The 24,804-nt window shown below is 37.7% G+C and overlaps 4 protein-coding genes across 4 annotated transcripts; 3 read left to right on the top strand and 1 right to left on the bottom strand.

Annotated features, from left to right (window-relative positions):
• Positions 1-4,549: 4,549 nt before the first annotated feature.
• LOC145898744 (transcription initiation factor TFIID subunit 11-like) lies at positions 4,550-6,181 on the top strand. The gene is made up of 3 exons (XM_082987328.1): positions 4,550-4,841; positions 5,114-5,270; positions 5,483-6,181. Exons 1-3 carry the CDS (start codon positions 4,633-4,635, stop codon positions 5,636-5,638), a joined length of 522 nt encoding a protein of 173 aa, XP_082843454.1. The 5' UTR covers positions 4,550-4,632; the 3' UTR covers positions 5,639-6,181.
• A 1,215-nt stretch (positions 6,182-7,396) lies between these two features.
• On the top strand, positions 7,397-8,766 carry LOC145897558 (protein phosphatase inhibitor 2-like). Its single transcript, XM_082985902.1, has one exon. It carries the CDS (start codon positions 7,579-7,581, stop codon positions 8,023-8,025), a length of 447 nt encoding a protein of 148 aa, XP_082842028.1. The 5' UTR covers positions 7,397-7,578; the 3' UTR covers positions 8,026-8,766.
• A 554-nt stretch (positions 8,767-9,320) lies between these two features.
• On the top strand, positions 9,321-14,871 carry LOC145897556 (RNA-binding protein 28-like). Its single transcript, XM_082985900.1, has 8 exons — positions 9,321-10,094; positions 10,275-10,531; positions 11,360-11,557; positions 11,772-11,929; positions 12,072-12,179; positions 12,271-12,421; positions 12,624-12,784; positions 13,287-14,871. The coding sequence occupies exons 1-8, from the start codon at positions 9,337-9,339 to the stop codon at positions 14,088-14,090; spliced, it is 2,595 nt and encodes an 864-aa protein (XP_082842026.1). The 5' UTR covers positions 9,321-9,336; the 3' UTR covers positions 14,091-14,871.
• Positions 14,872-14,928: 57 nt separating this feature from the next.
• On the bottom strand, positions 14,929-24,235 carry LOC145897557 (solute carrier family 2, facilitated glucose transporter member 1-like). The gene is made up of 10 exons (XM_082985901.1): positions 24,034-24,235; positions 23,708-23,836; positions 21,916-22,183; positions 21,566-21,687; positions 20,353-20,526; positions 17,546-17,687; positions 16,652-16,785; positions 16,228-16,388; positions 15,932-16,076; positions 14,929-15,819 (listed from the first exon to the last, which is right to left on the bottom strand). Exons 1-10 carry the CDS (start codon positions 24,154-24,156, stop codon positions 15,652-15,654), a joined length of 1,566 nt encoding a protein of 521 aa, XP_082842027.1. The 5' UTR covers positions 24,157-24,235; the 3' UTR covers positions 14,929-15,651.
• Between the last annotated feature and the right edge of the window lie 569 nt (positions 24,236-24,804).

The raw sequence follows: 24,804 nt of genomic DNA, 5'->3' as shown, positions 1-24,804 counted from the left end.
GTGCTTTTGTGATACAACGTAACCAACAAAACCTTGCAAATTATTTTTTTCCAAATTGTAAATTTATAATAATTTGATAAAATCAAAGAACAAGACAAATATGATGACCATTACAAATATTATTTCAAATCTCCAAAATTTTCCGTTGTGCAAACAAAATTATGTCCCTTTCTTGGATAAACGTTAATTAGGTAAGCAAGAAATTTGCACTTTTTCATTTGTCATCGGTCAACTTTTTTGACAAAATAACCTTTCATAACTTCACAGTTAGACTAGAGACACTCAAGATACCAGTTTTGCCTCGAAGTAATTCTTCACCTTTCACCAATTTCAAATCAATCGAGTCTCGGTGAACTGATCTTGCACGAACAATGCCTATGAAACCCTGCCAAACTTTTCTCCTGATTGTAACAGAATTATATTTTGCTGCTGACATCTGGATGGAATTGATACAATTTCAACGATCTTTCTTTACCATTTTTACACGGTGGTTGAGGCTTTTTTTGAATAATAACTGATACCGACAGGTGTAAGGGACAAAAATAGCATCTGCATCTGCCCCGTATGTCAAAAAATTGCCACTACACCTGTCCGTACAAAAGTATAGCCAATTAAGCATTGATTGACATTTCTAAATTGATCCTTCAATGCAGTGCTCGTAAAATTAGGTTTGGACTTCAGGACTCTTCTTAATTGACCACAGAAAAACGCAAACAAACCACATCAACTAAGCCTGACCACCTTATCTGTGAGTTCCTATGTGATGTTGTTCGACAAAACTTACCCTTGTGTTTGAAATACTCGTATGTATACAGGTATATAACGATTTCCGACAATGTAAATGCTTTGTTTGAATAGGAAAGTTGCTCTTTCCAGTTAGATTAAAAAGTAGACGTCCGAGGTTAAACAGTAAAACTGCATGACTGAACCACAACATATTCAAATAACATACATTCAATTCAACATACACACTTTTTCAACTGTATGGTTTGCTGCCGAGCTATGCTTTATTTCTGTCAGTCAGAAGCTCTATCTCTAATAGAGCGTTTCGCTACTGGATTGGTCACGTATTAGATGGAGATAAGTGCTCCTCAGGTCGCCACGCATGGCTGCCCGTCTAAAGCAACAAACCTACGCAGCGTCGGCTTGGACATATTTTCCAGGCGTTTGAAAATCTTAAGGGCCGCCCGACGTCGTTGACTCAATCATAACACGACCACCCCAAGTCAGACGTAGACTTACATGTCGCAATATTTTTGAACTATACAAGATCCTGCATCATTAACAGTGCTACCTTCCTGCAAATATCTTGGACATATTCTGAATATCGTTTCAAACAATAAAGCTACTTTCATGCACGCTATTTTCCGATTTCGCAATGTAGTGAAATTAAGGTAAAGTGATCCTTTGTGACGTAACGTGAATGATTAATTGTCATGACAAGAGCACTTGTCAGTTGAAAGAACAAAACCATTGTTTTTGAAAGTCACCAAAGTGCACTTCAAAGGCAACATAAAATCTAAGCTTTTATGCTATTTTATCGATAAGGGTTGAGAAATTTGTTTGTGCTTACAGACGAACATGGCGTCTAAAACAATATGCTGGGTTAGTTACTTTACTGTATGTCTTGTTTGGTCACAAACACTAAAACGAAGATCGCTTAGCAACAGAGGTCGTCGCTTAACCCTCACATGGTTTTAATTTACGCAAAACACTGTCGGCTGCCTCACTCATAAACTTTAAATGCGAACTAAAAATGCCTTTCCTGCTATGCCCTTGGCCGTCCGGTTGAACGCTTTCTGAACCCTGTTTACAGGCTGCAGTTGAATAACTACTTTCACAAGGGCAACAGCCCACGTAATGTGAAGCCAAGCAAGACCGAACGGATCGTTGCATCCAAGCAACTTTCATATGATTTAATTTAGTTGTTATTGACGACATACCAAACACCTCTGCGCTCTAGCCCTTACCTCGTTTCATGCTCTATCGAATGTAAACCATTGTTTCTGCGGCCGACAATCGCTCCCAAACGACTGATAGTGATTAAAGACCAAAGCCGCCCGTCGACTCAAGCGGCGGAGAAAACGCCACAATGACCTGACAGACGAAAAAATCTCTGCTTGTGAGATTAGACGGGAGGTTATTGGCACACTTGGCGGGAATCCGAGACTTCATTGCACCCCAGTGCTAGCCTTTGTATTTGTTCTCAAGGAAACTGACTGTTGGCCGCCAAGTCCAGTCGACAAACACCGGCCACACGTGGATGTCACACTTTCACAATCAGAGGTTTAACATTTCCAACGTGTTAACATTGATCGTTTCGGGCATAATTTCATTTTGCTGTGTCGAATTTTTTAACTTCAGCCACATAAAAAATAAAAGTTGGCTAACATTACACGAAGCGCCCTGTTTAAAGTGACCAAGTTTTGTGGTACTTGCTTGAGCGACAGGCTTTGACACTGAGCAACTTGTATTATTATTTTCATCGAATGCTCATGGGTACCCGGAGCTGAATTTAAAATAAAAAAAATGTGATAATTGTCATTTTGCAAATTGCATGAGTCTGTCATAATCCAATCTCAATTACTCTATTTTGTGTGCGCACACGAATATGTTCGTCCAGCTGTGACCAACACAAGCAATCCCATGCAATCCGAACGTAAACATCAACGTCATTTGCATACGGATGGAAGAGATTAAATTGAGAATACCATCTGTTATAATTTCGGTGCAGTGGTTTGCCTTCAGGTTGCTGTGCACCCGTTTGACCTGACTGCTAATGGAAGACTGAGAGAAGTGATTGTGGTACAGCGTGCACTTATTGCGTCATGTTTGTTTGTAAAGATTTCGATTGGTCGCTTCAACCTTCCCTCAAGCTCTTATACGGTTGGCGGTTTGTGTTTTTACTTTACGAACGAAGAAAAGATTTTAATTCATATAAATAATAAGCAAACTATTATCGTGGAGTTTATGGACACAAAATATCCCAAGAAAGTCGGCTATTATTGCCAAGTGGTAAAGCTAAAAACAAATATATAGCGTTACCTATTATTTGTCAAACTACAGGGATTTCCCATCATTGACATTCCTACCTTATCCGTTGCTCACAAAAATCGAGGTTTTGCAATAATACAAAATTGTTTCCTAAAACTTAAGGTTCTTTTCCATAAGCTGCGTAACAATTCTTTAATTACTTCGTTCTATAACCGGCCGTTGGAATTCGCGTTCAATAAAATTACGTGACAACAACAAAGTTACCCGCTATCTACCGCAACACAAGTTCTACCACGTCTATTACAAAATAGTTCACTGCGAGCTGACTTTACGGACATCAAAACTTAACAAGAGCGCTCACAAAAATCTTTGCTTTGCACGATTCGAAAGTGCATCGTAGCTCATGCGGAACGCCGTGCTGACGCTAATGTCCCCAAAAGAATGCACAAATTTTGTTGTGAAAATAGAACTCGTTCCAGTTAAGTTATGCTCTTGTGTGACTAATTCTGTTGTCATCCAAAAATACCACTCTTTGCACGAACAAAATTTAAAATTATCTCCTACTTTTTTTGAGATTTGTGTTTTTTAAAACACTTGTATCTGCAAACATCATAACTCTGAGAAAACTGCCTATTTACAACTCATATAGTCTGTATGACAAATAACAACACGTGAATCTTTTCTACAGCGTTTCTATCAAATTGTAATTTTGCGATAAGATTTTGACAACCACCACGGACACCCTAAGGGCAATCAACGTCTTGTACCACAGCGCCTAAATTTTCAAGAAGCCTCAATTTAAAGCAGCTAAACATATGCAGTCTAGTTAAATCAAGACCTAAGTTCCTTTGTCACCCAACCCCAAGAATTTCATTGTTTGGATCTGTCTGGACTTGTGCATATCGTCAACACCACTTTATTGTTTGCTTGAGATAATCGGCCGAGATTAAGTCAACATCCCATATAGGCGGTCTATCCAGGACGGGTATCTGAGAAAATTTTGTCTGTCGGTACAATAAAACTGCAGCTATTTTCGAAAGTCACTCTGAAGAACACATCCAAATGTTTACAAACTTACGACGCTATGTATGTTTCACAAGCACAATGACCTGTTAAAACTCCGAATTTATTTGTACTTTGTAATGTAGAGTTCTCTTTAACTAGCGTATGTTAAACCAAACAAACATTCCCACTTTAATTGTGTGTATGAATTGTGATTTTTTTTAAATCGGCCGACTAATAGTTCACTCGGTCAGAAAAGGTGTCCTTTGTGAGGACACGTAAAAGAATACTATTAGCCCAGGTTAACAACAAAATGTATATAAGTGTGGGTTACAAAACTTATGACGTAATGAAACTTTATCGTACAGTTGCTGACCATATTTACTGATAATTTCATTGAAAATACTTATAGTAATTAAATATTTACTTGAGCTATTATTTATAAGTGGTTTAAAAATTTCTATAGCTGCAAACTGTTTTAAATTGATTTGCTTTTCAGATTGGCACGGACTTGCGTGGTTTAGGCTATAACCGTAAGCAATAGACTCAATAGAGTTGCTGCTTCTGAGAAAGTACATCAACTTAAAATATTGTGTTTAAAACACACAAATGTAAACTTTGAATTTAATAATAAGTATGAGTGCTCAACAACAAACAGATCGCGAAAATAACGGAAGTGCGAATCGAAAAAGAACTCATTCTTCAACTTCAGATTCATCTTTTAAATCTCCGAACGAACCCCCCAAGAAACGAACATTAGATAGGGCGCAAAGTGTAGGTGAAGATGGTTTATCAAGCAAAAAAAAGAAAGAACTAGTCGATGGAGAAGAACGCTTAAAAATGCAGTAAGTCATGACGACAATACACATTTGGTTAATGGGAATTTCAAATTTCGAGATTGTCATTGTTGTTATTAAAGATAAAAATTTGTGTAAAGGCAGAAGGAATTAATCAAACGCTTCCATTAAATTAAGTTGCTCTTAATTATTGTGAAAAATATTTGCCACATTCATCCAGAGAACAAGAAGAGTATTTATGTACTTTCCTTCACACTATTTTTCCTGCAAAAATAATCTTCAGCCAATTGTATTAAAGAACCTATTTTAAAAATCAACAGAAGATTGGTGACCTCCTTCTCAGATGACCAACTTAACAGATATGAGATGTATAGACGTTCCTCCTTTCCCAAAGCATCTATAAAGAGATTGATGCAAAACATTGCTGGATGCAGTGTGTCTCAAAATGTTGTCATAGCGATGTCAGGAGTGGCAAAGGTTTGTACATACTTGTTTTGCATATATACCAATTGCATTAATAAGTGCCTATGATATATATATACATACTTGGGGATTGAACTAACATTTTCCATGGTATGTTAAACTGCAATCATGTTTGTTTTTTGCAACTCTAAACTGTGCCAACTATGGTTTCCAAAAGAGCTTCAACAAATATATGGGTATATCTTCATGTTGGATAACATTTTCAGGTGTACATTGGTGAAATTATGGAACAGGCTCTTGATGTTATGGAGGGCTTGGGTGAGCAACCACCAGTAAAACCACGACATATTCGTGAAGCTGTGAGGAGATTAAAATCCAGGAGAATCGTTCCTTACTCAACAGCAAATGAATCCCCTTTTTGATCATCAGCGGTTTTGTAGAGCACTGTCAATAAACTGACCAAGACCGACCGGAGGAGTCATAGCAGTGTGGCTGGATTGATGTTCTTGAGTGTGAACATATATATTTTTTGGCACTTATATGAAAGGAACTTTAGAAGTGTTTTAATGCTTCCTAGAATATTATTTTTTGCCATAAACTTTGTCTTTGAAATAGAAAAGCTAATATGCTGGCTTTTCCACTCAAGTACTCAAATTAATCAACTTCAAGTATTTTGCACCCAACTTTGTGCTATTTGTGTGCTTTTCTGTGGCAGCCAAGTTATTTTACATTGATTATCTGTGATCGCGGAAAACTACCAAAAAATTAGATTTTGTTTGATTGCTGAAATTTGCAGATGGATACACCCAAAGCACGTGCTTGTCCTTTTTTGAAGTTTGGAATATGTAAAATGTATAGGTTGCGCAATCTGACCGATGAAAAATTTTGCAAAAATTATATATACGTTTACTAACAACAGTGTTGTCATTTTACCATGATAAATTGGATTTTAGAGTTCGGACAATTTTTTAACCAAAGTATCGTTATATAAATATCGATAGCATTATGATTTATTTATGATTACATTTTAACAAAATGAAATGTTACACAGAATACGTAGTTTTGTTCAAGGTAGATTTTTGCGAGCTGAGCAAAACATTGCTTAGGTCAGCAATACATACTGCCGACGCCAGTTAAATTGACGCGAAACGCCACAACCATTGCTGTGCAAAGGCCAATCATTAGGACATTGTGACGCCATTTCATATTTCTCTACTTTACAACTCCTATTGTGCGGCCAAGCCGGCTAGGTAATACATGTATCAGTAGAGGAGCAGTCTGGATTTTGTAATGTCTTTTCTTTCGGTATCAATTATTTCACATAGTACAAAAAAATGACGCAATAGAAGTGTGACGTTGACAGCGCACTTAAACTAAGTGTTTGCAGGACTAAAGCTTGTGGTTTTAGCCGATATCTCCCTCGGGGAAGTTTTGGAGAGTAGGCCTACGTGCTTGGCCAGTAACTCAGGCGAAATTACCATGGCTATTGTACATAAAATGATATTCACATACATACAAGGCCAGAATTTTGTCATAACAATCATGCATGCTTTATGTGTTTTTGTCCAGACCTGGAAATATTGTCTCCGAAGCAATTATAATTTCACCTGCTGTGCGCCGGATATAGTCACGTGACATTTTTTTTCGGAAAGTTGTCAAACAAACTGAGAGGAGTGAAGGTGGACGCGACTTGTCTGTCACTCAGTTTGCTTGTGAGATGGCGACTTTAGAAGAGGGAAACGTCCGTTAGAGCGACGTTGCCCGTGCATTGAGAAATCAACAGAGCAACAGAGGTTGCGAAGGCCAACGCGCACGTACGCAGTCTGCCGTGTTTGCCAGACGTTAGTCAATCTGTCTGACGGTGAAGTGGCCTTGCCCCTGCGCAGTGAGCGAAAGGTATCTTGCAATCGACAATAATAAGATAAAGCTGGGGCTCGATACCGATTGGTGCAAAAAGGTTTTTGTAAGTGAAATCATTTACGCTGGCGCACGAAAAAGTCTGCTATATAGTAAGGATTTCGTCAGAATCGTGAGCAAGAAAAATGTTAATTCTGTTTTGTGTGGAAACTGGATTCAGACGGATATGTTGGAAATAGTTGCTTCATAATAATAATGATTAATTATTTGTTAAAGGGTTAGCATGTATCTTACTGAGTTTATGCCTAATGTCAACTTGTGCTTTTTGTTTCTATATAGGCTAATTTTCAGCTCTGTGCAATTCTAATTTTATCAGAGTAGCCCATGGCCTAGTTTACCATGAACAGTAACATAAATTCAGTAATAAAACTAATATTTTTTGTTTTAGAAAGGCTACATTGCAGTTTATCAAATTGAGTTGTATATATATATACAGCATTTAATTATGGCCTCATCATCCAAGCCCCACAAAGAGCCTGGCAAAGGAATTTTGAAAAAGGCCGACAATCATCAAGAGCACAAACACAAGGATGCAACTTTTGATGAAATGAACATTCTAGCTACCTACCACCCTGCAGATAAGGATTATGGTCATATGAAGATTGATGAGCCAAAGACACCGTATCGTCCAAACAGTGAGGAAAATGAAAACATAGATGTGGACGACATTTCAAAGAGGTTGGCAGACGGTAATGATCCCAAAGCCTTTCGCACACGACGAGATAGCGGAAGCGGAAAATCTGATGATGATGACGAAATGTTATCACCTGATGAGCGAGAAAGGAGGAACAAATTTCGTGAAGCACGCAAGCAGCATTACAACATGAAAGAACAGATGAAAAAGGCAAAGGAACTTTTAGCCAAGGAAATGGCAGAATTAGAGGATGACTGAATATTTAGATGCTTTTGCAATATCAATTTTCTTGTGCTCCAGCTGCCCTAGTGTATTCAAACCAACCTCTTGTTTCGATAATATTGTAACAAATGTATTGAAAATGATCCTATGACTTAATTATTTAACACCTATTAGCCTGTAACAGTTTTGCCAATCTGTTGTTATATTCTTGTATGATCATGTGCCTTAACCAAATATTTACACCTTACACCAGCCTTAACCACTCGTTTAGTATAGAGGTGTGGCAAACAAAATATTTACCACTCTACCAACAAAAGTTTTCATTTTTATATGCTCCAGAACTTGTTCTATTACCATTATTAACAGGTGTATTATACAGAGCATATTTTTGTTGAAGTTTAATTGCTAGTTTGGTTTTATTGTCATTTGTCTGTGTCGGAAACTAAAGAAAATGCAAATAGACGAATAGTGAAGTTTTCTCAAAATTCTCCTAAATCCCAGTTGTGTGGTTTGCAGTCCCAATTTGTTATGTTTGTGTTTAAATGTTTTGCTCTAAATGTTACGACTCACTGCATATATTTAGCAAGTAAGTCTATGTTGCCATGTTTTTAAGTCTGGGGCAAATTAGCCAAGCATTTATGTTGTAGTGTATCAAAGTTAATCTGTGTTTTGCATAATTCATGTATGTTTTTTTAAGAACGATCACTTGCTTGCATGAGTATAAAGCAATGATACTGATTGCACGACAATAAAAACAGCAATTTTTATGTCACGTACAATAAAATTGTGTTGTGCAAGGCAATTATTAGGAAATACATCAGCTTGTTAGTAAAAAGGAATTACTTTTCGAAATAATTACTCGGTAATGTCACAGGTTTTCCACCCTTTTTGAATTAGAAACATGTAATTTAGAGAGAACTAAAGTAGAACAATGTTAGATGTGTTTCATCTCCGACAAAACGGATGTTTGTGTTGTCCTTTTACAACATTGGGAAGTGCGTACATTACTTCCAGACAATGACAAAACGTTGTAACAAATACATTAATCACATATAATATGCAAAGAAATACTGCAATACGTAGGAATGCGAAAACTATTGAATAATTAAGTGCTTCTTGGAATAACCCTTTCTTAAAATATGCGCGCAATCAAGCGTAAAAATACATGGTGATTTCCCAAGTAATACATTCACGTGTGAAGAAATAAATCAAATTGAATTGAATCATTTTCGTGACTTTACTATGTTGTTTCGTGAAAATATTATGGTTTTACGCGGGCTTAAAATAAATGTTGAGCTAATTTTTGTACATTTATGTAGTTCCAGTTGAGTTATACAATACAATAGAATGGAAGGGACGGTTAGTCACACAACCGTTTTTGTGCAAGGAATTCCTACATCATGCTCCAATGATCAACTCAATGAAACCTTCAGTGTTGTGGGGCCAATTAAGAAATGCTTTGTTGTCAAAAAGAAAGGTGATGATGAAAATGAAAAGTCCCGATTTGTTGGTTTTGTTACTTACCAAAATGTTGACGACGCAAGAAAAGCTGTTAATTTTGCCCCGGGTAATTTTGAAGTTGATGGAACAAATCTCAGAGTTTGTTTTGCCCGAAAGAAAAAGTTTTCGAAGACTTCACTGAAAAAAGAGAAGAAAAATCTTGCAAACGACTTTGAAGTTGTAGAAAATGATGACAATACAGAGCAGAGTGGCGTCACACATAACAAGCCTTCCAAAGGAAAGAATAACTCAATGACTGATTTGTTGTTGAACTGCACTGTTGCTGTAAGTGGTCTCCCAAAAACATTTAAAAAATCTAATGTCAAAGATATTTTTAAGAAGAAAAACTTGGGTTCTGTGCAGTCTATTTCAATTAACAGCAAAAAACCCAAAGTTTATTATGTCGTCTTGCAAAATAAACAAGCGGCATTAAAGGCAATATTTCAATTGACTGGAAAGGTTATTGAAGATTGCACAGTAAAGGCTGTTCTTGTTGTTGATGCAACATCAAAAGATTTTAGGAAGTCCTCAAAACGGTCAAGATTAATTATTCGAAACTTAAGTTTCAATTGCTCCGAGGAAGAATTAAAATCTGCTTTTGAAATGTAAGTTTGAATTTTTTTGCACTGATAGGGTAAATCATTGCAATATAAAAACAAATTTTCTGACTTTAATTTGGCATTGAAATTCCTCAAAATGTGTTTTGAATGTGAAAAGTATTTAAAGCTGAATATGTAAAAAAAATATGTACATATATATATATATCACAAAAAATATTTGTTTAGCTATGGAAGCATAACTGACCTCCAAATTCCAACCAAACCAAATGGAAAGAAGCTGGGTTTTGGTTTCGTTCAATACACTCACATTTTTGAGGCCCAGAAAGCAATTGAAGAACTCAACAAAACGGAAATTTGTGGAAGAAAAATAGCTGTGGACTGGGCTTTGCCACGTGAAAAATACAAACAAATGAAAGAAACCCAAGAACCTCAACTGAAGTCTGATGACAGTGCAGTAGATAATGACATTGGTGAACATTCAGGTGAATTGTTTGGTTTTGTCTGATAGCTTCATTGTGTATTTTATTATAAACTAAGTTATTAGCTGACACAGAAATAAGTTTATCTGCACTTTTGTACTTAATAAAATAGACAAAACACACTGCATATCATATCTTGTGAAAACATTATGTACTTTAACCTATTTTCACATCTTAGCTGTTGTATTATTACTTTAATGCATACATTTAATAAATCCCAGCAAAGGTTACCACTTGACTCATTTAAATTTTATTTCCTTTTTGTGTTGATGCAATGATAACAGTCATGGGCGTATCCAGGGGGGGGGTCCGAGGGGTCCGGACCCCCCCCTTTTGTGAAATATTTTGGTCTTTTTTGATAACTAAACAAACGCCACTGTATTTTTTGTCAAAATCCGCGTGAAAACCAGAAATTTTCTTTGACGTTGACCTAAAAACCGCATCGTGTTGCATTCGCCATTGTTTCCAAACAGGGAGCATTGTTACCGAACATGTTGCATTGTTACGAAACAAGTGTCATTTTTCGTCAGTTCATGGACGAAACGTCGTTTTTCAGTGGCCACGTTGTAATGACAAGCGGTTTATTTGCGTGATAGTCAATTAGTTTAGCCGTTTATGTGACGATTGGCGCGAACACCGGCGTTGGTATTTTGCGATTCTCGCCCACAATAGTTTATACTTAGTTTGTACTTGAAAATCGGGGAATTCCCTAAAAAAATTTGGACCCCCCCTTTAAAAATTCCTGGATACGCCCCTGATAACAGTACTTAAATCAGATTATATGGCTTATGGTGATACTGGGAGTTATTTGCAACCTTTTTTGTCCTTTAGAGAGTGATGATGACGATGAAGAAGATGTTGATGAGGATAATGCAGATGATGATGAAATGCAATCAGATGAGGAGGATTCAGGGATGGATTCTGACTCTGAATTTGGTGAAGATGATGAGAAGGACAGCAGCGAGGAAGATGTAGATTCAGATGATGAAATTGAAGCGGAAAGTAAGAAAACAAACAAACAACAAAATGGTGAGAAACAAATACAGCTATCAGCACAAATTGAAACTTACAACAAGTCAAGATCATTCAAAAAAGAAAAACCTTTTGCCACAATTATTTTGTTAATTTAGGTTTAAGATAAGGTTTGCACATTGAAAATGCAGTTTGAACATAAGATGTCAGTTTTATTTTATGTTTTAATTCTTTAAAAATGACAGTGATAGTTGTATTTTACCTTTTTTAGGCACAAAATTTGAGAAGAAGCCAACACAAAAGAACAAGGATTTCTCATCAGATGTCCATGAAGGAAAAACAGTTTTTCTACGAAATTTATCTTATGACACCGTGGAAGAGGATTTAGAGGAAGAAATGATCAAGTTTGGGGACATTAAGTATTGCAAAGTAAGAATTCTCATCAACATTCAAAAACATTTGCATTTGTTGTGACATGACATCTGTTTCTAAAATTTAAACAAACCAAGTAAAAAATCTTCATGAAAATTTTTTTTCTAATTTGACATAAAAATAATATATCACATTGCAGGTGGTCATCAATCGGGACACTGGTTTATCGAAAGGTTGTGCTTTCGTCCAATACTTAAATGTTGAAGATGCTGAAAAGTGCATGGATACCTTGAACAGTGAATCAACTGTGAGTACTTCTGTTGCCAGGATGGATAGAATCACAAAAAAAAGTCCTAATAAACAGTGCATATATATAAGTAATTGCAATACTTTAAAAGAAATTGAAACTGGACGGTCGAGAACTTCTCGCATCTGTTGCCATGAGCAGACCGGATGCAAGGAAGAAAGTGAAAGAGGAGCAAGATGACAAGAAGGAAAAGGACGATAAGCGAAACCTGCATCTGGCTAATGAAGGACTTGTAAGAGCAGGTGGGGATCATGCATGAAGAATGACTTTTGTGGCAATACAAAACCGTGACAATCTCCGTCAGCATTACTTCATAAATGGGCACAAAACCTTATAAATGTGATACTTTTACATCAATGCACATGAATTCTATTTCAGGTTGTTTCATTTTCAGTGCACATCGTATTTTTCTAATTTTTCATTACTAATTGTTACGTCACACAGGCACCCATTCGGCGATCGGTTTGAGTGAGATTGAACTCAACAAGCGACGTAAGATCGATGAAGCGAAACGAATGAAATTAAAGAATCCCAACATATTTGTCTCAAACACTCGTCTGTGCGTCCACAACATTCCCAGGTCGTTCGACGACAACAAACTCAGGGTATTTACTTTCGTTGATAAAATTACTTACTCAATGTAAAACACTGTTTACCCCACCTTGTCACAATAACATTGTTCAATTTGTGCTTCCTGACTGCATTCACATAAATCCATAAATGATTCAGGCTTATTTATAAACTTCCCCCACGGAATGATTCTGTTTACCGGTAAATGTGAAGTCATAGAAGCAGGCGCTACTATGTGTGTAAAAGTGTATATTGTTTCTGCTGCCTGAAGAAGATTGTGTGATTGACGTCTTGAATCATTTATACGAGCACTGCATGGTGCGTCACGTCATCGATAGTCTACATTGTCCATGTACACAAATGTCGTAAATTGCTTTTTTTGAACTATTTTTGTGTTGCTGTTGCTATTAGGCATGCTGCAATTTACAATAGAACTGATCTTCTATAGCATAAATTAACGTAGTTTATTTCTCCTACGTTTCGTCTGCCATACAACGAGACTTCATCATGGTTTAACACAGAAACATTTACCCACAGGAACTTTTCCTCAAGGCAGTAAAAGGTTCAAAACTTACGGAAACTCGAATCATGCGGGATCGAAATAAAGTCAACACCGATGGTGTGGCAAGATCGCTAGGATTCGGCTTCGTCAACTTCACCAGACAAGATCACGCTCTGGCCGCCCTACGAGAGTTTAACAACAACCCGGATGTGTTCACCGCCACCAAGCGACCGATCGTCGAATTCTCGCTCGAAAACAAGCTTGCTCTCGCCACCCAGCGGCAAAGACGCAAGCGTCAACTGTTTAAAAATGATCTCCAGAAACGAATGAAGACTGGAGGAGCGGAAGGTAGTGGTGGTTCCCCTGAATCGAAACGGAAAAATCGTTGGCAGCGAAAGCGAGAGTTGAGGGAAAAGGAAAAAGGCGAAGTCGAGAAAAAGAAGAAAAAGGTAAATAACGTCAAAGAGGAAAACCGGGAGGTGGCGGCAGAGAAGAAACCCTTCCAGGGTAGCACCGGAACGACCTCCAGCGGCAAAAAGTTGCGCATGCCGAAACACACAGGACCGAAAATTCGCCAGAGAAACAAGGGCCAGGTGCTCGAACAGCTCCGGATTAGTAAGAAATTAAACAAGAAATCCAAGGCGCCACCTGGTGGAGCCCGGACCAAACGACCCAATCAAAGTGACGTCACCCCCCAACCGGCTGGAAAGCGATTCAAACCGAAGCTTTCGAAGGATTTTAAGGAGGACAGGGAGTTTAATTCGTTGGTGGAAAAATATCGAAACAAATTTGAAACTGGTTTTAGCAAAAACACGAAACCAAAGTGGTTCGAGGCATAACTGGATGATAACGTCGGAAAAGGGTGATTTTCTGTTACATTTGTCGCAACAAGACCTGTCTTTAATCACTTTGTTAATCGTTTTTCCAGGGAGCATGAATTGTTCTTGTGGGTTAATCACGCACTTTTGCCCAAGCTTTTAAACCATGTCGCCATTTTTGGTTGTGGTTATTTGGTGCAGACAAAGATTAAAAATTTAACTTCTTTAAGATTCTGTAACTTGATGGCATTTATGTTTTCAAGCGACACGGTTTGCAACTTTCAGTCAGTTTATTTTTCACCATCGTAAAGAAATAAAGAAGGCATTCTATTCATTGCAACAAACAGAAATAAAGCACCGTTGTTTACGTCACAAATACCACTCATACGCAGAATGATTATGTTAACGTTCCAATTACAATATGTATAGCATTCATTTTGTTGTGTCTGGGGTTTTAAGTGAATTGTACGAATAAAAACGACAGGAAATTTCAAGCCGAGTACTGAAAATAAATGTATAAGTTATGGTAGATATGCACATTTACAACATAACGCTTTATTAGTACTCTCTATAAAACAGTGTTTCTCAAACTTTTTCCAATCACGTACCGCTCATTTGTTTTTTAATACACTGCGTACCACCGTATTACTACACCATAACTGTTATGACATAACACCAATGAATAACAATTTAGCCAATATCACCAGTTGCTTGGTTTTCTTTATTGTGCATTTGTGACGCAATAGTATCAACGTGAAATTGTTGCACAGTTGAATACACGATGTTAGAATTACTTCAACAGTGCAACAATTTCACGTTGATACTATTGCGTCACAAATTCACAATGAAGAAAACCGACATCATGTATTTGCAGAGGTTTGGGCTTTTGCAAATGCGGCAAATTGTATAGAGTAAACTAAATCGCATACCACTTGAAAAGCTCTCGCGTACCACAGTTTGAGAAACACTGCTATAAAAGATGATATATATTGGGAAGCAAGCCTAATTTTTGGGATATGTTTTGCTGTGTAAATTTTACATATCACTATTTTGGACACATGAGTAGAATGATACACTTGATAATTTGGATCGGCATATGCTGAATTGTCAAATATTTTGACACAAAGTGTGTGTGTTTGTAAATGCCTGCTTTGAGCACCCAAGACGAAAGTGGATAAAAACACAAAAGAAAAGAGAAACCTACAAAACTATGGCAGTAACAACGCAAGAAATTAAATAATAAAACACAAACTAAGAGAAACAACGAAATGAGGAAATAGTCAATTGCTCTTCACTGCAAATTAATCGGAGGGCAATCTTTGGTGACGCCATTTAAAACTTTAGCACTTGAGGTATTATTGTTTGGAAAAGTCCTGTTGATTCTCTCGCTAAATTACTGTGGCCAGTTGACCCCTGGTTTAGCTAAATGCAATAAGGCTCCTGATACATCCTTGTAAAGTTGAATTGAAACTGATTGGTTGATGACAACGATAACATCACACTAATCGCACACCTCAAATTACTTGGAAACCTTGCAACCGATCGCGCCACGCAAGAAAAAAAAATTTGACGTCACAATAAACTACGTCACAGTTCCAGAATTACAAACGTTTTTTCTTCCCTTTCGAATAAAATTGTGAATTTCTTCGGGTGCTTTGTTTTTTGTGTCAGGAATGAAGACAGCCACGTAAGCGGCGAAGATTGCATTGAAAAAGGCCCAGGGGGTGAAAGCGTAGGCACCCATCCATTTCTGTGGAGATGAGTTGAGTGAATATGTTACACTGTTATCTCAAGCAGCAGTTCTCAATTTTGAAATGTAATAAAAAGAAAGCATTGTCCGAAAGTCGATAAATTCCACTTACTATGAAGTACGGTGTGATAAAGCTGACAAACCACGACAACACCCAGAAAATACCGCCTCCGAATTTGAAGGCGGTTTCCCTTGTTTGGTCGGAAGTAAGAGCGCCCAGTAGCGGAAATAATGTGAGGTTTATTCCACACGCCCACCTACATAGAAATAGTAAATCTTGCTTAATAACAGAAACAAAGGTTTTTTATTCAGAAATGAATTTTCAGATAAAATACCAGAACTTATTTAGACACAAAAACAACATCGCAAGTTGGTGGTTAGAAAAAAACTTTGTTGAATCAAACTCACGAGACAATGTAGATCATAACGGCACCGATAGTGACGAAGGACATGAAGCTGGCATAGGGGCTCGTCGCCATGGCAACTGTAAGGAGGACCATTGAGGCGGACATTATTGAACCGGAATAAATATTGATTGATCTCGGACCCCATCGGTCAACGGCCCCGGACTGAAAAATAAAAAATTATCATTTTCGAAAGCTTGACTTTTTTAGATCTCGCTCCGACTTGTCGCGAAAAAGTAGCTGATCTAGGTTGGCTGCAATGCGTGCGAACCTAACGATTTAGATACGAAAGCTGTGGTCGCAAGGTCAGGACTTACGCAGTCATGCGAAAGCATGAATCATTTCTGCATTTTTTCAAAGCGTGAAAAGCTGGTAATGGAATGTTGAGGAGTCGGTCAGGTTAGTTTACTGTAGTAAGGAATACTTACACCAGCAACTGCAACGATAAACTGGACGAAATAGACGATAGTTGATGCGAGTGTTGCTGTATCTTGAGTAAATCCACCTTCTGTAAAGATCTTCACCGTGTACATTCCAACACCGTTCACGCCACACAGCTGCGCTAGAGAGCAAAATAAACGTAAAATTCGTTTGAGAGCATCGCAAGCCACACGTAGCATGTAAGTAAGATGTAGAATAACCAAAGTTTGGCATGCCACATGACTATTCACGGAATACCAAGTAATTTAGAAGATTAAACTCCAATACATTGCCACACGTCCGGGAATGGGTCAATTTCGACGCAGTGGTTACCAAAAGGGAAAAAAATTGTCATTAAAATTTTGACATGATTTGTAAACTGGCACAAGGCGTTCAAAAACTTGCCTACCCACCACTGTATATAATGCATACAATGCATGTGACGACAATACGTTTTTCTGTTTTGAAAGTAACTTTTACAAGGACAATTTTAATTGTAGCAAACAAACCCAGTGTGTTTAGTAGATGGATATGTTTCTTTTCTTTCATACCACAAATGTTTAAAACTTGGACTTTGTAGTCGGTATTGTATTTGCACAACATGACAATTGGCTAATAGCCATTCGATTCAGCTCATATTATGAGTAAACATTGTTTACTAAACAATAACAATTATCAGAATGTATTTTCCAACTGTTGTAAACAATTGGTGAAACGATGACATTGTCACAAATGTTTGTAGTTTTAACCCTGGAGCGTATATAGTGCTGGATGTTAGTTCCAAGAGCAATGACTTGGCGATTATAGCGCTGCGTCACAGTGGCACCACGTGTTGTTGTTTATTGCGCAACAGTCGCGCAACTTTATGAAGCGCTTGGTAAACGAAAACTTGTCATTGGTACCTTGCATGAACACCATTAAAACTGCTACCAGTTGTCTTCTGTACCTCGTAGATCTAAACATTGTCATCAATGGAACTTGTTTAATCTCTCCGTGTGCCCGAAGTTCACGTTCCACCCGTGCAATCTCCTGATGCAGTTGTTCCTGTTCAAGTTAAAAGTGTTCGTCAAAACTTTCAATTTTTTTGGCTTTATTGACTTACATAACGACAGAACCACAGACAACACTGGTAAGCTGTTAAGCTTTGTGATGAAGTATATACAGATCGAAACTATATACTAAATACTACTTAACGTGGTAGAAATAAGTGAGTAAGGAATATATTAAAAAAAATAATGTATGCACAATAAAAACTACGCACATTAGTGTTGAAAAATAGAGAAGTATGACGTCACGTTAAGTCGGACCATGCAAAACACTAGGTTACTCACATACTTAAGTAAACAGTTAAATAATTTCGGAACAACTCATTTCCCGATTTTCCATAATCGTGCGCGTCCTAAGCACAGTCGCCGTCCCCTTACGCTTCGGCGCCAGCACTTCGATTACGTCAATGAGGAAAAAACATCCGTCGACTACCCGATTAGGCTTTCTATTGTCACGTCACAAAGGTGAGTGCACGGTAATGTTCTAGCTCTCGAGAGTGTCTATTGTCATGAGAGAGGAGACATGTGATGTTGTCGCAACAATTTAACGGACGAGATAACGATGTACTGGTTCGTGTTTCGAAGTAACAGTTTGGGATTAATTTTGAAACTTGAACTTAAGCAAACAAAACGAATTAAATCATAACAAAAAATTCAAGTTGGCCTTCCGCGGGCATTTAAACCAAGAGCTCTGATTTATTATTAGAAGCACTTATGACGAAAGTCTTATTTTTACACTATATTAAGTTATAAGCGTAGTCCTCAGTAAATTTTTGAACACTTCACTTTATCCCCCGACAAAATTGTTTTGAAACGATTTGATAAATATTCGCCCCAGTCGAGAAATGCTCGCTTGAAGCAAAAACAAGCTGTGGCAAAACTTGTCACAAACAACCAATCTACTGACGAAACCAGAGCTCCAAGATAAATACATGTTATTAGACCACAACTTAGGGACAATCAAAAGTCACCAGTCATTAGTATCAAGTAACTAGCGACCTGAAGAACGTGGCAGCTATTTTAGGCAACTTCTTTATCCGTGCTGGGAAGTTAAAGGTGTCCTCTTACATGGTTCACTAGGTCATCTTTTGTTTCGATCCGAACTCGATCGACCCAACATTATTATGGAACACGTTTTTGTTAAACCCGAAACACTCATTGAGCGTTGTGATTTTGATGGCGCGCAACAACAAGGCTGATGAGAAATTTGGTAATGGTCCTTCACCAAGCTTCTGTTCCGTAAAATGAACAACAGACTAAATATTAAACGACTTTTACCAAACACCAGGAAATCAAAACTCGTTCAAAAATAAAATAGTCGAAACTCGGTGAAGATTTAATTTATTACTGTTTAACTGCCATTGTACATTAACATTCTCATAAAAACGACAAAGTAACCTAAAACACGTGGATAGATAAGCGTTTTTCCCCAAAAACCACGTCAAAGTATCGCAGATGGTTGGAGTCAGAACAATTCTCATGTGTAACCTTTCATGAGGCGTAATCCATTAAACAAACAACACCAGTGGAACGTTCCTCAGTCAATGACGTAAATTAGTGAAACCTTGTTTGCGTAACCTTCATTCATTTACGATTGTGATGTCACAGACTCCATGCCGGGCCGACCTGTTTACTCAGCAAACATAATATTTGGCCAAAAAATTCAGAAAACCGTCAGAAATATAAAACGATTTTATGATTTTAACCAAACTTCAAGTAATTACGTCGATATTCTCTACTAGCCAGGGAATTTAGAGAAAAGAAAACCTGACAAAGCAGCATTAAAGGCTCAAGCTACAGCATTACGTAGTTTCAACGGAGCGTAAAATATGGGTTACTCTTCCACGCATGACTGCGTTCGTTGTTCTCTGTGCTGAGTTCGAGGTTTGTTACGAAAAGCCCGAGGCGATAGAGCATGACAGGCTCACATTCCAAACGACGTCGGGACAATTTAAGGTTTTGTGTGACTTGATCAATTGTGCTGAGGGCCGAACTACGATTTGTTCAGCATTTGCATTACTGAAGTTGTCGGGGGTTTTTTCTTGGCAGCACAACAAAATTTCATAAATTTTTGTGGAAACGTTTTAGTTTTTATCAAACAAGCTAAACATATACTTCCAATGCCACACTTTAAACAAGATTGTTTTTAGAAAAACTCCTTTGATATCTAATCTGCCACTCATTAGATTTACTTTCCCACAAAATTTTCGTGTAAACATTTTTTACAACTTTTGCCAGTTGCAAATCAAAAACAATTCTTGAAGTGTTCATGAGAAGCAAAGAGCCACAGCTGAAGATAGGGTAAATACTACAGGACCTGTTTATTTTTCTTGCTCAGCGAAAAAGTCGTTTCTCCTAAAACGCCCCCAGCAAATTTCCCAAAAACAACGAACTATTTTTGATTTTGGCGTTTTAGGCTGAAGAAAATTTAAAAACAATTGCCAGCTTCGTACGTGTTATGTGTAGCCGCCACGTAAACACAAAAATAAATTAGAAGCTTACCACTATACCAACAATGCCACAGCTAAAAAATAACTTTGCACTGGAAACAGAAAAACAACGTTCCGATATTTACCGGAAAAGTGGGAAGTACGTTGTACAGAATGAATGAAGCTTTATTCATTAAATATTTACTTCATAAAAAACCAAGCACATTTTCCAACCTCTTCCGGATTATTCCTCAGCTTCCTAAGAAGATCCAAGGCCTTTTCTTTCTTCTTCTGTCGGAGGAGATAAACTGGTGTTTCCGGGAGCCATTTTACGACCAGCAAGTATGCGAGGGATGGGACGGAAGATAGTGTCAGTAGGGCAGGCCACAGCTCAGCCGTACCCAGCACCTGCATCAGATAAACATGCCTGAATTTTACATCAAATATGCAACGCGCCTAAAGTTAAAAGGACACGCGTAGCCTTGGAACGTCACAATATTGAGTATCTGCTGTGGATTGTCACATAATTTTTACCGCGCTGGAGTTAAAAAAAAGTTGCGACCGACAAACTGAGGAATGCCGGAAAGGGGGTGTGTCCTGGGCGGGGCACATAACTGCGGCTGTCTGGCGAAAAGCAAAATTTAACTTACATCATCTGTCGGTAATATACGGTAATGGATAAAGTGCGTCCTTAAATTAGTTTAGCTGTACTAGAAGTAGATTATTGCCGATGTAAAATTCACGTGATCGAGGTAAATGTTACAGTTACCTAGCAACCGATACACACAAGCTACAGAAAAAAGTAGCGTTTAACGAACAACATAAATTAACATGTTGTTATCCTACGATCACGGAAACATCGTCACGAACATGGATAGATTTCGGTGACATTTACTACAGTTTTTAAATTCGCAATTCTTGGACCGCCCCAGTTTTATTTCCACAAATGTTCGGACAGTAGCATTTCAAACATTGTTAAAGTTAATTTCAAAGCAATCCATGTTGAAGGAGGTGATTTGTTCGGTCCAAGTAGCCGCAGGTAACTGTGAGCAAAGCGCATTGGAGGCAAATGATCATGTCACGTATTTCGGTCGTGGAATGTCTAGACGTGTATCGACCCAGATAGTAGAGAGGAGGGTTATTTCAATGTGGGTGAAGCAATTGAAATACCTTCCCTGGATGGGAAATGGGTCGCAATTTGACCTACTTTTGTGAACTGTGTTTCGAATATAATAAAGTCGGGCCCGAAACACAGACAAGATTACTGGTCTCTGTGAACCATCCTTAATATAGGATCATTTCCATCGTTTTTAATAGTATCCCACGTTTCACCTCAAAACCATTCAGATTCAAATGTAATTACTAATACGTGTAGCCCACACTGTTCAAATCACGCTAGATAAAATTTGTTCCTAATTTCATCTGTGTTAAGTTTCTTGAAACGAACCTCCTTGAATGCCAGACAGATTCCAAAGAGACCTCCAAATGACAAATTCACTCCAATTAAGCTCAAATAGAAAGCTTGTCGTTTCAGATTGGAAGTTTCGGTCACAACGATTGGGATAAGATCTGAGCAAAAAATATTGAATTTAGAATATGCGAGAAAGTGTAGAAATATACTGAGAAAAGCGCCGTCAAGTTAAGTCGGGATTGAACAGGTTTAATGTTTAAATATCGATAAAAATTAAGTAACAAATAGTGATTTTCTTTTCGTGGTTTGACGTAAATTTTGTTTCGGTTTATAATGAATGAAAGATATATTTTCTGGTTATTCTGCTCCTCCAAACTCATACTCACTCATTCCGAATCCGGAAAAAAGTCCCATCATGAACCTCCCGATGATTATACACTCATACGATGGAATAAGTGGACCTCCGATACATAGGACAGCGACTGCCACCACATTCGTAACGTTCATGATTGCCATGGATTGCTTTCGACTAAAGCGAGCCAGGATGAAACCGATAGAGAGGGCACCGATTATTCCTCCAGCAAGCAACCCAGATACTGTTAACGCGATGATTAGAAGACTCGTTTCTTCAGGCATGTAAACTCCGTATCTTTCCTGAGTAACGAAAGACGCAAGTTTACAATCACATGAAGACATAATGTAAGTAGTTTTGTTTGATCAAAAGCGCAAACTTGAAGTTTACAACACGCGATCCAGTCGTCAATTTTCTTAAATGTATAGCCTAATTACACTTCAAGTCGACCACTAACCTTGTTTCGCAAGCAATACATGAACCAGAAGCTCATTTCCCTACATCTTATATGCAAATTTCCGTGTTTGAATTTAATGTAAGCTTACGGTAATGAGGAGTGGATTTGGTCTTTTCAATATATATAAACGGGTAAAATATAAACGGACAGACGACAGCAGATTGACGTATTGAACTGACTTCGAATGACGTATTAACCTACCTAAATTATTCATAAATCTTCAGACAAGAAAAGGTTGCCAAACGAAAACTAAACTATTTGATTTACTGTGCCTCGTTAAATATATTATACCTAGGTGTATCGGCAGCCCAAGGTTTTATCTATGTAGTAAAAGGTCTACAGGATACGCTTCTCACATTAAGTATGACAACGTATTTGTTTTTCTTCATTTAGTCCGTACAATAAACAATAATCACTAACATGCATTCCAGTAATTAGCCAAAGTCTTTCGGCATATAAAATTTTCTAAATTCTTGGATATTGATAACATCGCGATTTTCGGTCGAATTAGTTGTGAAAAGAATTAAATGCAATAAAAAAAGGTTCGCTAGTGAAAAATAAATGAAGAAATATTTTTTGAATATCTTGAAAAGGTTCTGCAATAAAGTAGCTCACGTCAAGACAGATGATGAAAGTGGGTCAACGCCCGATTTTCAAAATGTCACGTTTGTTGTGTTAATATTTGAGCCCCGGTTACTCAATCAACAAAACAAACATGAACGACGAGAAAATAAAATTCAGGTCACAAAATATTTCATGTGTCATCTATTGTCCCTGATGGTAACGTTTGTCGTTTTTATCAGAAAAAGATGGTAAAATTACAGGACAAAGAAACCCGCTCTTAAATAAAAAAAATCGCCGTAACAGCACGCCTTGCTCTCTCAACCAGCCCAGTTGTAAATTTAAATGAAGTTCAACAATTGACCAGGAGGAAGCGTGTTGGGTTAGAATTGTTTAAAAATTTGCACCAGTGTGACAATAAAACCAAGCTGAGATTAAAATTTGGATCAACGGAGTTGAAAGATTCTAGTGTGCGCGAATAAAACAAGTCCTTTCATCATTTAAGACAAGCATAAGTGACATGGATTCAACGTATAATTGTTCAGCGGGCAAATAACTGTATTTGCGCTAACATATTAGTTCAAAGAAAAACGAAAAGTTTTTTGAATAATTAATCAAGTTTTTTTTTTCAGGGCCTTTTTTAGCTGGCAAGATGGTCACCAGCCACCTAGATGAGACCAAATAGATCGATACAATGGCCCTGCCTTTAGCTCACTACAAAAATTAATTTTACCTACACAAATAATTAAAAAAATTATTGAATTTTACCACCCTTAACTTTGAACAAATAAGTAAAAATTAAACTTACATAATAAGTTTGATTGTAAAAGTCGCCGAGAATCGCCATGGTTGGGTTCATGGTTCCCACTGCTATTCCAGTGGACATCATCACAGATGAAACAGACAACAACAGTGTCCACATACAGAAGCTTGAATTCTGAAGCAAAATATTGAACCAGGTTGTGAAATAATATTTTTAGAGTTTTAGATCGATGAGTATGCGTTAAAATAACACGGGCAGTTTACCAAGAATCCGATCGTGCCAAACTGCCATTCCTGGAAACAACAGGTCGAAAGTACCGCGAGAATCTCTTATGCAACCATTCGGCGAAAAAATATTGTTATCAAAATCACCTGTAGCTGTTTGGGGGATGCACCATTTTCGACCAGGGGTGATTTGTCGACGTCGTTGTGACCGTTTACCCCATTCGACTCCTTCATTTCAACCATTTCATGCGCTTTTTCCATTTCGTCCATTTTGGTTGCCCGGAAAATCTCTTCTCGGCAAAATCGACGGAAAAAGGTTGTTGCTCCACACGATTATGTCATACCTAGTGGCTACTGTAGTACGATCTGCGGGCAACACAGAGCGAGCACCTTTATTTTATAATTTGCCTCAACGAGAAAAAAAAGGGAAGACGAGGTAAAACAAACGACTTTCGAAAAGCGAAAAAAGGATGTTTGAAAGGTTAATGGGCAAGGATACATAACATCCGACCTTGCGTTGTGATTAAAATAATTTGATTAATTATCGTGTTGCCTAATTACTGCCATTTTCGTGATTCTAGTGGCGATGCACCAAACCAAACGCCTTCACAGTGAACCTGCGAGTGGAAACCACCCAGGAAAAAATTACGGGATTGTTACGTCATAGAATTTGGTCATTTTGTTTAGATTCGAATTCTTAAATCCATTCAGTTAGTTCAACCTTCACCAGTATACAAGTCTTAACTAACTTTAAGTCACACAAAATCATTTTGAAGCAGACATTTTGTATAATTAAAAAATCGGTCTGCTTTGAAGCCAAGTTTCTTTACTGTCACAAGGTTTTCACGATGCGGGCGGAAATGCAACTAGGTCGACAGGCGCAAAACTGCACAAGCGCCTGGGGCTTGCCAGTCGCTC

Source organism: Ascidia mentula, chromosome 4, assembly GCF_947561715.1.
Source record: "Ascidia mentula chromosome 4, kaAscMent1.1, whole genome shotgun sequence".
NCBI classification, from domain to species: Eukaryota; Metazoa; Chordata; class Ascidiacea; order Phlebobranchia; family Ascidiidae; genus Ascidia; species Ascidia mentula.
The sequence above is the reverse complement of the archived record's forward strand: the minus strand, read 5'-3'. Positions and strand labels throughout refer to the sequence as shown.

Excerpts from the sequence above, each read along its gene's own strand:
- LOC145898744 (XM_082987328.1), top strand. The coding sequence starts at position 4,633 with ATGAGTGCTCAACAACAAACAGATCGCGAAAATAACGGAAGTGCGAAT. Across the intron at positions 4,842-5,113 it reads GAAGAACGCTTAAAAATGCA|AAGATTGGTGACCTCCTTCT; the intron begins GTAAGTCATGAC and ends AAAAATCAACAG. Across the intron at positions 5,271-5,482 it reads CGATGTCAGGAGTGGCAAAG|GTGTACATTGGTGAAATTAT; the intron begins GTTTGTACATAC and ends TAACATTTTCAG.
- LOC145897558 (XM_082985902.1), top strand. The coding sequence starts at position 7,579 with ATGGCCTCATCATCCAAGCCCCACAAAGAGCCTGGCAAAGGAATTTTG.
- LOC145897556 (XM_082985900.1), top strand. The coding sequence starts at position 9,337 with ATGGAAGGGACGGTTAGTCACACAACCGTTTTTGTGCAAGGAATTCCT. Across the intron at positions 10,095-10,274 it reads TTAAAATCTGCTTTTGAAAT|CTATGGAAGCATAACTGACC; the intron begins GTAAGTTTGAAT and ends ATATTTGTTTAG. Across the intron at positions 12,785-13,286 it reads TCGACGACAACAAACTCAGG|GAACTTTTCCTCAAGGCAGT; the intron begins GTATTTACTTTC and ends ATTTACCCACAG.
- LOC145897557 (XM_082985901.1), bottom strand. The coding sequence starts at position 24,156 with ATGGACGAAATGGAAAAAGCGCATGAAATGGTTGAAATGAAGGAGTCG. Across the intron at positions 23,837-24,033 it reads CATCCCCCAAACAGCTACAG|AATTCAAGCTTCTGTATGTG; the intron begins GTGATTTTGATA and ends ATTTTGCTTCAG. Across the intron at positions 22,184-23,707 it reads TTTACAATCAAACTTATTAT|GAAAGATACGGAGTTTACAT; the intron begins GTAAGTTTAATT and ends TTCGTTACTCAG.